This window comes from Babylonia areolata, chromosome 24 (assembly GCF_041734735.1).
Source record: "Babylonia areolata isolate BAREFJ2019XMU chromosome 24, ASM4173473v1, whole genome shotgun sequence".
In the NCBI taxonomy this organism is placed as follows: domain Eukaryota; kingdom Metazoa; phylum Mollusca; class Gastropoda; order Neogastropoda; family Buccinidae; genus Babylonia; species Babylonia areolata.
In genome coordinates, this window is record NC_134899.1 from 47445924 (window position 1) to 47459757 (window position 13834).

The 13834-nt window shown below is 38.3% G+C and overlaps 1 protein-coding gene across 1 annotated transcript in view; it reads right to left on the reverse strand.

The window, feature by feature from the left end:
* Positions 1–13834, reverse strand: part of LOC143298658 (protocadherin Fat 1-like) — a 351658-nt gene that overhangs the window by 89138 nt on the left and 248686 nt on the right. The window contains exons 26-30 of the mRNA XM_076611542.1: positions 11465–11613; positions 9988–10225; positions 7944–8158; positions 4637–4774; positions 3064–3207 (exon numbers count right to left, since the gene is read on the reverse strand). Coding sequence (XP_076467657.1) covers positions 3064–3207; positions 4637–4774; positions 7944–8158; positions 9988–10225; positions 11465–11613 — 884 coding nt within the window. The remainder of the gene's footprint in view (positions 1–3063; positions 3208–4636; positions 4775–7943; positions 8159–9987; positions 10226–11464; positions 11614–13834) is intronic.

The following is a 13834-nucleotide window of genomic DNA, read 5'->3' on the forward strand; positions in this document are numbered from 1 at the left end:
AGCAATAACAGCAACAATTAAATATGCATTTTTGTGAGTTTGAAACTGCAGTTGAGATTGTTTTGCGGGAGAAAAAAAAGGAATCTACAAAAGCACTTTTAACATGACCAATTTTATCAAAAACCAGTCAGTCAACTGATTTCCTGGCTTTTTCTGTAAAATTGAAGGGTCATTTTAAAATTGTGTGCGTCAATGACTGATGACTGACTTGAGGCCTAAACCCTGTCATAGAATAATTTTTCATGAAGCAAAAGATTACCTCTTTTGTGGAAAACTACATTAGTCTTATCAAGATTTACAGCAAACTGTGTTCTATTTTTTGCTTAAGAACATTTAGTTGGTTTTGTAACCCAATATCAGAGAACAACAGCAACAATGAACAACATCACAAGCAAATGACACAGAAAATAATTCTATTATCCAAGAAATCATCTGAAATCCATGTCTGCCATTATCTGACAACTCAAGCTGAAAGAGATACACTGACACTGACACTAAAACAATTCAAGGTCATTTGCTGAATAGCCTTTGTGATATGTGGTTACACACAATTACATCCTCCTTTTGAAATTAACATACATAAAACGTTTACAAAAAAAATAAATGTAGCCAAGTACTCAGCTGGCTACCTTAACCATTGTTCAACTCACAGCGCATGCCTTGAGGCGGATGACAGTCTTACTGCAGCAACAGTGTCCAACCACTGACTGTTTGATGTCAGTTGCATGGCGTAATGCTATTCAAATTTAAATTTGAAAAAAAAAAAGCTATTAGGCGTTTAGCGTTGTCATCTGTTCCATCCGTGCCCGGTGCTCTTCTGCGAAGTTGACACTGAGCGTGTCAAATGCGTTGACTTGTAAATGGTAAGTTTTGACACATTACTGTTGTTCATATGAGTATGTCGATATTGTCTTCGTTTGGTTTGCTTGTTTCAAACACAGGTTGGCTATCACTGATCTAGATAATCACCATGTCCTCATATGCTTATAGCAGTGTTCCATTTCATTCTTTTCAACGTCATAGTGACGTCTCTGCCCACTGATAGTTTATTTGACTAGTTTAGAACACTTTTGGAATGAGCATTCTTTCTCATTTACTCTCACTAATGAAGGTTAGGCTTTACTTATCCCACACTGAGTGGAGAAGATTTTTAAATGTTGAACACTGACCATGTTTATTGTGTTAATGTTTGACACAACTGGATAACTTGTGTGAGTTTATTTGCTAGCTGAAGCCACTTAGTTCAGCCATGATAGTTCTTCCAATCGCATTATTGAGCACTATCTGGTCTCTCAGTTTGCCAGTATTTCATTTCAAAGCCACTTATTCTATTATCTTGTGTATTCATATATATATCTTCACATGCTGATATCAGTTGTAATGCTAAAGTGTTTCACTGACTCTCAGTATCATAACTTTACAGTTACAGTGTGCTTCTCTCTATAAAGTGTGTGTAGTATTCTGTTGTGATGATTACAAGATAGTGTTGGATTAATATCAGTTATTGGTTAAAAACCATCTGATATATATCAGTCTGTTAATTGTAATTTAGCTATCATGCTCTCTCTTATATGGCTTACTCCAGTACAGTGCTACATGATAACTGATTGATTTGAGTCCCTTTGATACAGTGTAAGTTTGACATAATCTATACTGTCAGTGTACTTTCACGAAATCAGATTTAGCTTCAACCACTGTATTAGAAATGTCATCTGCTCTCAGTGTTTGGTCTTCACACGTATGCATTTTGTTATGTTAGGTTGTTGCTTACCCCAAACCAAGTGGTAGTCATTCCATGTTAATATGTATACATGTGCTCACTATCCACTTGTACTGACATGTTGTACTTATGACATTTGTTTGTTGTGTTTTTCAGGTACTGTTGTGATAAAAAAAATTGAAAAACCTTTTCGTGACTGGCCTTTTATATATGTCTCTGACCCATGCACGGATCTTTTCTATCCTTTCATCTGTATTCTCTTTAATTCAGTAAATCAGTAAGTCTTTTGTACCGTCCGCTATTATACACCACTCAGGTTAACATAGCTACAAAAGTGGCATCGCCGACAGGATAATTTGATCCAAAAATATTCCTTTCCATTCTTTAAACCCTTTTATCAAAATTCATAGATAAAACCCCCTTGACCACCTAAATCAGTCTATTACATGAAAAAGCGTTTTAGATACTATTTTGTACATTCACACATATCTAGCTTAAATCCCACATTTTAAAACAGGTCTCAGCCACAACTTTATATTTCTTCAAGTTGAACAAGAGTCAGAACGAGTGTTTTTTTTAATTTTTATACTAGAATCAAAAGAGTTTTTGTTGTTGTTGTTGTTGTTTTTTACTGACTTCAGCAGTATAGTTTGCCAAAGATCTGATTAATTGTTTATTTGTACAACCAGGTTTGTATCCAGGTATATCAACCAGGTTTGAGCGAGAGAGAGAGAGAGAGACTGAGAGAGAGACAGACAGAGTGAGAGAGAGAGAGAGACTGAGAGAGAGACAGACAGACACACACAGAAAGAGAGATGAACAATAACAAAGGATTTTATTTTTAATAAATAGGTATTATTCACTACATTAAAATGCTTTCTTTTGAAGTTTTACCCACCATGGATGACTGTCAATTGTGGCACTCAGCATCCTATGACAACGATACTGTCAAGAATATACCATGGTGAGGCATAACTCAGATGGTATCTCCCACACAAAGGCATACCCTAATCTTAAAAAGCAGCTTTTCTAACAAGCATATCAGTCTTGCTGTCCTATTAAGTGTCCAACTATCCAATTTACACAGAATGGGCCAGGGAATGTGTCCTAATTTAGGTGTACCAAATAAGCAAGGGAAACATTTCTTCATCTTTAGAACTTATTGTTGGTGGAAATAGTAAGTAATGGACCCCCACCCCTACAGATAGGAAATAAAGGGGATCCTGAGAGACAGTAAAAGATAGTGACAGAAGTCAGAGACAGGCTGCAAGACAGTGAGGGACTGAATGATGAATACTTTACAATTTTTTACCAGGACAGACTCATAAAATCAGTCACCTTACCTGTACTTTGGTGGAGTAGTTGCTGTGTTCAAACAATGGAGGATTATCATTAGCATCCTCCACTAGCACACTGACAATAGCTGTGCTGTACAGCATAGGACTGCCAGAGTCTCTTGCCTGTATCATCAGTGTAAATGTCTCCACCTGGTCACATACATATCAAAGCTTATTTGCTTTAAAAAAAAGTTAAATGGTTAAAAGTCTCCAAACCCTTTTTTTTTTACAGCCATTGGGGTAGATTTCATATTAACTGTGTCTTGGTTTGGCAAAGGCAGGCAGGGCCAAATCCTCTCCTTCCATCGATTTAACCTTCCCCTACCAAAGTCAGGTACACATTCACTCCTTAGTGGAGTGAGGAAAATCAGAGCACAGTGCATTTTCCAAACACAAAGCACCAAGTCAAAACAGACCTTGAACCCTGATCACTAATGAACGCTGAATCAGAAGTCCAACACCAACACCTGATTTTGCCACAATGCCTCTATGTAAAGCCGGTTACATAGAAGAAAAAAGTATGTTGTGGCCTTAGAAGAAGGGTTTCATCCAGTCATATGAATGAGGACACCTTCATGAGGGAAACATTTTAACATGACATGCGCATCCAAGTATCAAGCTTGTCAACATATATGAATCTTGTCATATTGCTATGGTGGAAAATGTATGCTGTGTGACTATTCCAAAGTAGTGTCACAAAACCCTAAAAATAATTGTAACATAGTGATCCAAACAGGGAAATACATGAACAAACGAACACAAATGAACAAATAGAACATCAATTCTGACCCCAGGAACCTCTGGAAGGTAATGGCACAGTGGTACATAGGAAAGATGCTCAAACTAAATGAATTGCAAATAATCAATGCTCATAAAATCCCCACCAGGCAGAGACTCATCACTCAAATGCTCACCAGATACTCACATTTATGCTTGCCCATACAAGTTACTACTCAGAACAATAAAGAACTGTTTGAGTAACAGATGTAAGATATTAATATCATCTGGCAATACTGAAACAACCTCAACAACAGAGCTTGATCACAACAGTGGCAGTTTGCCAGTTTTCCCATGTAATGAGCAGATAATGAGGCCAGCCTGACATGTGGCAGGTGCTAGCCTACTGATCAGCATGCACTGTGCAATTGACGGCACTCATGACAGCTTGATGCAGTCAGAGTATTCGTTAAGAATATCTAATTCCTTTCGATTGGTTGATATATATGTTTCACATATGTGAAAGATTCATTCATTTAGTATTCAGATATGTACAAGATTCATTCATTTAGTATTCAAACTGTTGTCATAAGAGAACATTTCAACTTCATTATTGTGTACTTATCTTTATCATGATGTGATTTTCCATGTATTTAAAAAAGAAAAAAAAATCCAATCTGTCTCAAAGGACAACAGAAAAACTATCAAGTGATTGGTCACTTTGCACAGCCATACTCCTGAAAGGACCTGTCAGTTTCTGTTGTTTTTATATTGTTTGTGTTCAAAAGCAAAAACAAATGTCAACAAAGTTTTCGTTCAGATGAACATTAAAGAAATAGATAACTTTTCAAAACATACTGACCTTTTCTCTATCTATAGGAATGGCAATCTGAATGATACCATCTTGAGGATCAATGACAAAGTTTCCAGTGGGATTTCCACTGACAATGCTGTAAGTGACAACGGAGTTCGCATAGCTGTCTGCATCCACTGCCATCACCTGATTAAAAACAAAAGTGCATAAAATTATTCACGAGCTGCTCATTTTTTTGTCAGGACTTCTAACATTCTATCAACAGAAGATCATATGGAAAATAACCCATACTGACACAGTGTTTCAAATTAAATTCACAACTTAAGTGAATAAATGCTTGCATATGTTATAGTGTGCCAGCAGTGTCACCCCCCCCACACACACACACACTCTGTCCCCCTTCCCTCCACATCCCTTCATCCCCCCCCTACCCCCCCCCCCCTTCTTATCTCCCTTCCCGCTCCATCCAAAGTCCAGTCTTTGAGGTCGCGCCGACACCGCGCCACCCTCTCTCCTTCCACCCTCCCACACCCCCTCTCCGAAGTCGGCTGTCTTTGGTCAGCGACGCCACGTCACCAGCCCCAGCTGTTGAAACACGTGCAGTTATGTGATGTCTGCCGCAATCCCTGTGCTGAACTAGATGTCGGCGTGTTCGAAACAGACGAGTGTCGGCATGTCAGAACATCCCGTGTGGCGGCCTGTCTTTCAAGTCATTCTCCATCTCCCCTTTCACAAACACAGCTGAGGTAGATGGCGGGACTTCGGAACGTAAGCTAGGGAGAATTTATGCTAATGTGAACTTTGATCATGCCGGCTAACATGCCGAGAGTTGTATTGTCCTGTCTCCCCAATCTCTTTGTGACGTAAACGGGCGAACTTGTCATCATAGAATGTGTGCAGTAACAGGTCTTGAAGTGAGCGAATCAGATCAATCTGTTGAACTGGACGAATCGGGATCAAGCAGTGAATCTGTCAGTCATTCACATAGCGTCACTAGGACAAGCAAAGACTGGTTATTTCAGGTCAACTAGTTGGGGGAGTGAGTGTTGTAGCTTGCATTAGTATGCACAGTATGTTGTGGGAAGGGATAAAACCAGTCAGCACAGCCAGTTCTCAGCTGTCCCCCAGAAGAACTAGAAACTGACACAGGGTGACTGATCTGTGATGTGAGGTGCAAGGAAATCCTTGTTGGGCTGTGTGCTGCTTGTAGATGCTGCTTGTAGGTGCTGCTTTTGCTAAGTAGGGTGAACTGCTCAGTGTGTGTGCTGTATTGTAAAGTAAACACTCTATAAAACCACTCCATGTGGCCCTGATATTGGTGTGAGGAGAGCAAGTGAGTGTGTGCATCAATTAGTCGATCCTATATCCCCCTGTCTGCTCCCCTCTCCCTTGGAATCGAACCACAACACTTTCAGAACACAGTTTTTTACACACACACACACACACACACACATATATATATATATATATAACATGAATCAAATGTACTGACATGAAAGAACATACAACATGACAATCAGTTAGCCTGTTTAAAAAAATCATGTTTTGGACATTAAGAGAAGCTCATTTTCTAAAGTATTATTATTTTTCTTAAGTACATGTTTCATATTATTTACCATAAACTGCTTCTTTTCATCTACAGTATTTTTCCCCCTCAGACATTTTCTTTCCTCTCCACTTGGTGCTCTTGCAGATGTTAGGGTGAAATGCACACAGGAAGTTACTGCCAAGTTTGGGGGAGTTGCTTCTATTGTGGGTTGGAGACGTTCTCTGCAGCTGGCTGAAAGATTGTGATGAACTGACAGCTCGTTACAATGACTGGGACTGATTGTGCAGGAAATTAGTTTTAATTTTTTCATGTGTCAGGAATCATAATCCCATTTTTTTCCATTTGATTTGTTATATAACTCAGGCACAAGACAAACACACGCACCCACACATGCATGTGTGCACACACGTACAAATGCACACATGCGTGCATGCACACATGCAGGAAGTCACACTCATAGATGTAAGCAGTGTGCACATGCAGCACACACATACACACGTCATCAAGATGGCGATGATGACAAACAGCTAACTCAAAGAGAAAATGCTGACTATAGCTCGCGCAAAACTGATCGCATGTTTTCTTTCAAAACAAAAGGACATTACAGTAGCAGAAGGCTCAACAGTTTAATATACAGACTACGACTTGATGCCATAAAAACTAAGTATATTTCTAAAGTAACTTGCATTTGTGGTAATGAAATTACCCCCGTGCATATCATATATGAAAGTCAACAGTTAAAAATACATCTACCTCTTTCATTTACAAATTCTGCAGTTTCATCTGCTTCCATTAGAAAACTTTTATATCGACATTTGTATTTGTATTTCTCTTTTTTGTCACAACAGATTTCTCTGTATGAAATTCAGGCTGTGCTCTCCAGCGCGTCGCTAAACTGACAGCGGCACCCATTTTCTATATTTTTCCTGCATGCAGTTTTATTTGTTTTTTCTGTCGAAGTGGATTTTTGTACAGAAATTTGCCAGGAACAACCCTTCTGTTGCCGTGGGTTCTTTTACGTGCACTAAGACAATGAACTTGTGTTTGAAATAGTTCAGAGTTTAACCAGGAGCTCCAATGGCTCTTTGTTGTAATTTTACTGGTTGAATATTTAGTTCATTTTATTTTCTCTATATTCTTTTATTTATTTATTCAATTTTCTGCTAATTGAGGAGAGAGAAAAAGGAAAGTAGTGATGATCTGACGGGCGCAATAACAGTGATTAAAGCATTGGACCTTCAATCTGGGGGTCCCAGGTTCGAATCTCAGATTCGGTGCCTGGTGGGAAAAGGGTGGATATTTTTCTGATCTTCTAGGTCAACATATGTGCATACCTGCTTGTGCCTGAACCTCCTTCGTGTGTGTATGCAAGCAGATCAAAATCGCACGTTAAAGATCCCGTAATCCATGTCAGCGTTCGGTGGGCTATGGAAACATGAACATACCCAGCATGCACACCCCCGAAAACGGAGTATGGCTGCCTACATGGCATGGTAAAAACAGTCATACATGTAAGAGCCCACTCATGTACATACGAGTGAACGTGGGTTGCAGCCCACGAACGAAGATGATGATGAAGAAGAAGTGATGATTTAAGGAATGAGTAGGGTGGGGAAGGTGATGGATTTTCATCTAACGAACAAAGAAACACACACACACACACACACACACACACACACACACACACGTGGGCACTTACATTTGTTCTGGTCAGGTATTTTTTCCACAATCAACCAGTATACTTCACATGTATTTCAACTGAGCAAAACCAACTGCCACTTAGGAAAGAACAAAAAATGATGTTACCTTGAACACTTCCATTCCCACTTCAGCCAGTTCACTGATACTGGCAATGTAAGTGTCTTGACTGAAGAGCGGAGGATTATCATTAGTATCTGTGATGTCGATGCTGACTACAGCAGTGTTTGTCAGAGGTGGTGAACCATGATCACGAGCCAGGATTGTCAAGAAATATTCCCGGGATACCTCATGGTCCAAAGGTTCTGCTACCCTCAGTACACCTGCAAAAGGGCAAAATGTGTGGGCTCACAATCCTCAAAAACAAGCACTAAAGATGTTTAACTTTTGCACAAAAAAATAATTTCTTGATCTTTGTCCAAGGAAACAAGTTTTGTTTCCTTTTCTCAACTGACATGCAAACATACAGCAACTAAGCAACAGAGGAATTAATTCTCTTTGTGTCGGCTCAGACATCCTCAGTTTTACTGAAAAGAAGTCAAAGGGTTGTGTGTCCTGTCACTTTAGAGTTTAGAAAAAAATACTTTGTAATAAGAGAATGAAATACTGGTGCAATTCCAGACATAATTTCCTCTATGTACCAGTATTATCACAGACATACTGGTAAACTGTACATCTGAAATCATGCAAGTGGGTGAAAATGGGCAAGCCATGATTGACTGTTGACTCCTGACAGCATTTTCTTCATCAGGTGGCAGAAGATCTATAGGACAAAAAAGAGATTCTACAGAGATATGTAACAAGAGTACAACTTAGTATCAGAGAGAATGGAACCAACACAAACTCTACAATTAAAATATGCTAGGAAAGGTTTAATTACGATGGCAAGATGACATAAAAGCCAAGATTATGAAGATAAGAAAGAATACCACATTCCAAAGTGGTTTTGTAGGATTTTGTCTAGGTCATTGAAGATTGCAATGTTTTCTGCTGATAAATGCATTACACAAGGCAGTTTCAAATTAGGCTCAAGGGTCAATGTTTGAATGATAATTTCCTGAGAATGCACTGTTCTTTGGCAAGATTTGTAGGAGGTTTCATCTGCACCAGCTGAGTCACTGCAGATTCAAAAAATACATTATAAGAGAGGCAAGGCCTTCAAGACTCACTTGTGATACACGCTTTATCCAGTAAAAGAAAACCGGAAAACTATTCAAATGTGTTCTGTATCTAACGATATGAAGCCTTGGTGGGAAAAAAGAAGAAAAAAAGTGTATGTTCGCAGGTTCCAACCAAGCACATTCTGCTCGAGAATAAGAAGGCTTATTCACAGCGCTAAAGCGCCCTACCAATGGCAATCAAAAACTTATATCTAAGCGTTTTGGGGATTTTTTGTTTGTGTCATAAATCGATTACAGTATTCAAGGTGATAACATCGTTTAAATCATATTATTTTGGTATATCTCAATTGATTAAGAAATTCTTTGAAGCTCCCAGCAAAGGAAACATTGCTATCACCTCAAGTACATCGCAAGAAGTAGTCGTTTTCTCCAGATCTGTGTGTTCAACAGGCTTACAGAAACTACAACATAATCAATTCATTTCTCCTTTCATGTTCATTCTAGTTAATTCAGTATCCACTTTAAAATATCCATATGCAGTAAGCACATTGATAGTGTCATTAGTGTCAATGTATGTGTTCTATCCAGAATTTGTATTTCTTTTCTTTTAATTGTGAACACGAAAATCGAGATCAGGCTGTCTTCAAACTAAACTATAAACTGTGATTCTTTTATCATATTCGGATCCTCAACAAAATAAACCGCTGATGATCTGGATATATAGCTTAATCTCGAAGACCTACAATGCATTATTGGTATGACTGTGAAGATTTTTTACCCCACCATGATTAATCCAAAGGCAGTCAGAGTCAATTGGCAGACAGAGTATTTCCAGGGAAATGACAATTTTAAAATATACCAAGGACACACACACACACACACACACACACACACACAACCAAACACTGGATTATTGCGTAGACTCACAATGTTTACACAGGTGAGTAAAAAATCAACCACATAATGGACGAGGGTAAGCTCCAGACTATCTGACAAGAACTATAAACCAAAAAGAGGACCTGGGAACTCACCATCCTTTGGCCCTAACACAAATTTTCCCTGCTGATTGCCCGCAGCAATGCTGTAAGTGATGACCGCATTGTTACCAATATCCAGACTTGTGGCCTTTACCCTCACAACCTCTGTATCCAGTCTGGCCATTTCGCTGAGAGATGCATGATAACCGGTTCTCTCAAACACTGGTGGGTTGTCATTCACATCCAGAATAAGCACTCTCAGCAAGGCTGTGGATGACATTTCTGGTGAAATCTGTGAAAGAAAATGTATTACATCAACTATTTATTGTAAAAGAATGCAAAAATGCATGATTAGATAGACAACATTTATTGACAACACTTATTGATTTCCTTTTTCTTAATTTTCTTTCTGATTCTTGGAAATATGTTTTGTGTTTGTGGCACTGTGATGCTGTTTCACGAGAGCGCTGAGATATCATTTAGCTGATGACTGGTACTGCAAAATTAAGTGAAACCCACATGTTTGATGCAGAAAATTTGATATATGTCAGAATAAAGCCAGTGTGTATGTGGCTTGCTTTTGTTGTCACTGACTGAAGGAAAAAAATTGTTAATGCATACAATGTAACCACTACAATGTGCAACTATTGGCCTTAGTTTGTGTTTTTGGTGGGGTTTTTTTTTTTTTAATAGTTTTTTTAGTTCCCCTTACCTTCTTTTTTTCTCATCTATGTAGATATTCCAAACACCACCAAACTGACAGAAACAAAACGCAGAAAATACCAGTTTTGGTATAGTTTCAACAGCCATTACTTATCACAGATGGTGTTCAATGAATAAAAGAATGACCCCAAGAGTATTATCACAGATATTCTGATAAACTGTACATCTGAAACCATGCAAGGGGGTGAAAATGGGCAAGCCATGCATGCGGGAAAGAGTCTGTAGACTCCCGACAGCATTGTCTTCATCAGTTGGCAGAAGATCTCGAGGACAAAAAGGTGAACATATGAAGATGGTATTCAATGAATAGAAGAAAGACACCAATGTGTGGGCCTGTTCTTTACTTCTATCTTGAACAATGTATTCTTTGATGAAATGTAAAAAAAGAAATATTTATAATTCTTTATAAAAAAAAATTTAAAAAAAAAAAAAAAAAATCATATGCCACAAGATCGCTAAAGCATTCTGACAATGTTTTCACAAAGCCGGTTCCAACACCCAACTTGTTCCAAGCTTTGCTGAAATGAGTACTTCACAAACTATTTTTTATATACTGTTCAAAAAACGAAACGCAACAACCCATTACATTGAACTGATCTTTATTATTTTGCCAACTGGGAAACAAATGTAGAAAAATAACGGAAGAACTGAGAATGTCCAAACGCCGAGGAGGTTGTTCTTTTGGCATTTCATTCAGTTTCAAAGGTGCAGAACTGGACAGTAACTGTCCAGTGAGCCCAGTGACTTTAAAAAGGCAAGTAAGCAAAATTATTTCTTCTCCTTTTGTAAACTTACTGAGTTCACTTACTTCATTATAAGCAACAATTGTCACATTGTAGTCAGGACGCTCTTCCCGATCCAGTGATCCAACTAAGGTGATGATTCCACTTTCTGGGGCAATACTGAACACTTTGGTATGTTGCTCCATCAGACGGTAGCAAGTATTTCGATTGATTCCTGGAACATGCCACAGTGTATACACTTCTTACAACACAGCCGTTCAGATTTGTAATTGTGTTACAACACAGACACATGCACATATACATGTACGAATCCATGCATACATGCGCACACACTATCAATTCATTTCTTGCATTGTACTTTATTATATCATATAACAGTATCATATTGTATAACTGTTCAATCAAAAGTAACTTTTGGATAGAAATTTGGATCACTCACCTAAGGAACTGCACCACCATAATAGATCACCATATAGGTGTCTAGCAGAAGCGGAAACAAAAAATTCCACTCAAGTTCATAATTGTGAGGATTCTGATAACAATTATAAATGAGTGTAACTAATCAGTACATGCTACAATTTACACTGGAAATAATGTATTTTATTTCAGGTGGACGTTGGGGGCTACCCCATGCTGTATATCAGTGGATACAAACAAGACAGTGATAAGGACCTGAGAGACTTAAACAATCAGGGTTTAGGCTTTGTTTTGATAATCAGTCATTGATGCATTCAAATTCATACAGAACCAGTTGGTTATTAGACTTTTTGTAAAGTCAGTCATGGTAAACAGGCTTTTGCAGATTTATCTATGTACCTGCAAAAACAATGACAATAGCAGTTTAAAAAATTGAAAGATGTTATTGTTACTGTTGTTCCTCCACAGTTCAACATTGAGTAGGTGAACACAATTAAAAAAAATTCAAAACTTGAACTTGTACTACACAGGGAAAATGAAATGATCAATGCTGATACAAAGTACTTATCCCTTAATTTCATGCTGTAAAATGCAGTGGAATACAGCACAAGTTCAACTTTTGAATTAATCAATAAAACTACACCTTCCTAGAGTAAGCCTAGTTTCACTGATTAATTGTCACTTGCCTATTGCCTTCGAATGAAGTCACACAAGATTTTAGAGCAGCGTAAGTATTGAGGCCACATTCATAAAAAAATGTGATAATATATCAGTATGTGAACAAAATACATTTTACAATGGGCATAAAACACTGTTCTTATGTCAGTAAGCCTTTCTTCCATATAACAAAGGCAGTCGTATATTTTACAATGGAAAAAAAATATTTCTGTACATTTTGTCCAGAATTGCTAAAGCGAAATGTGGCTGAGAACTGCACTTACAAAACTGCAAAAGTATGTTCACTTGACAAGCCAGTGGCCTTAAGAATGGAAATGAACAGCCAGCTGTGTTGGCCACACTTGTGCTGCTGCACTTGTGTTTGCTGCATGCGTGGAATACGCTGAGAACTGACGAATGTCTATGCCTGCATCAGTTAAAAAAAACATTTTCACCCATCAAGAAAATGTTTGTGTGCCCACTCGCAAATGGGGTTTGGAATTACAAATAACTGTAGACCATGTCTTATATTTTGGGTCAGGTCTAAGTACTTGTTTTCTGTTTTTGAATTTCAAAATATCTCTATGTTTGAATATTTCCACATCACTGAATTGCTATATGTCCTATAACTAAACACAATAGCACACCAGTCTTCCTTTAAGTCAATTTGTGCATTTGTGACAAGAGGTTCTGATAACCCAGTACTTTATTATCATCCTCAAATTCAAAATTATGGTGCTTAGAGCCTTGCCAATCACTAAGGCCATCTCAAGGCTATCGCTACGTTAGCATCTACTAAAGGGCAGGAAAGTACGATAAAATTAATTACTGCTTCAATCTTTTCACTCAAAAAGTTAAAATCATCCGTGTTTAAACATTCAAATCTGATTAAAAATGTTCACTTCTTAAATACATCAATTAGCACCCCTGGAGGGACGTCAGGAAACAAAATCTTCAGAGATTCTGACGTGTAATGTCTGTTTCTAATGTCATGCAGATCCCAGCAATCAATGAGCATGCGTTTCACAGTGAGAGGCTTGTCACAGGGAATACATAGTAAGAATGAGTAAGAAAAGTGTGCCCGTGCGCAATCTGCACAGCACAGACTCCTTTCTATTCTTCACAATCGATGGGTGGATCTCTTTTAGGTCTGGACCAATTTGGAACAGCTTGTTGTCTGTCTGGGTGTTCCACTCTTTTTGCCATAGATATTTAATATAAGTGTTTTCTTTCTATTTCATGTCTGTGTACAGAACACTGGACTTGGACAACTTTGTGGCATTCTTGCCCAGCTGGTCCGCCATTTCATTAGACTGAATGCCAATATCGCCCGGAACCCAGGCCAAAACGTCATACCTTTT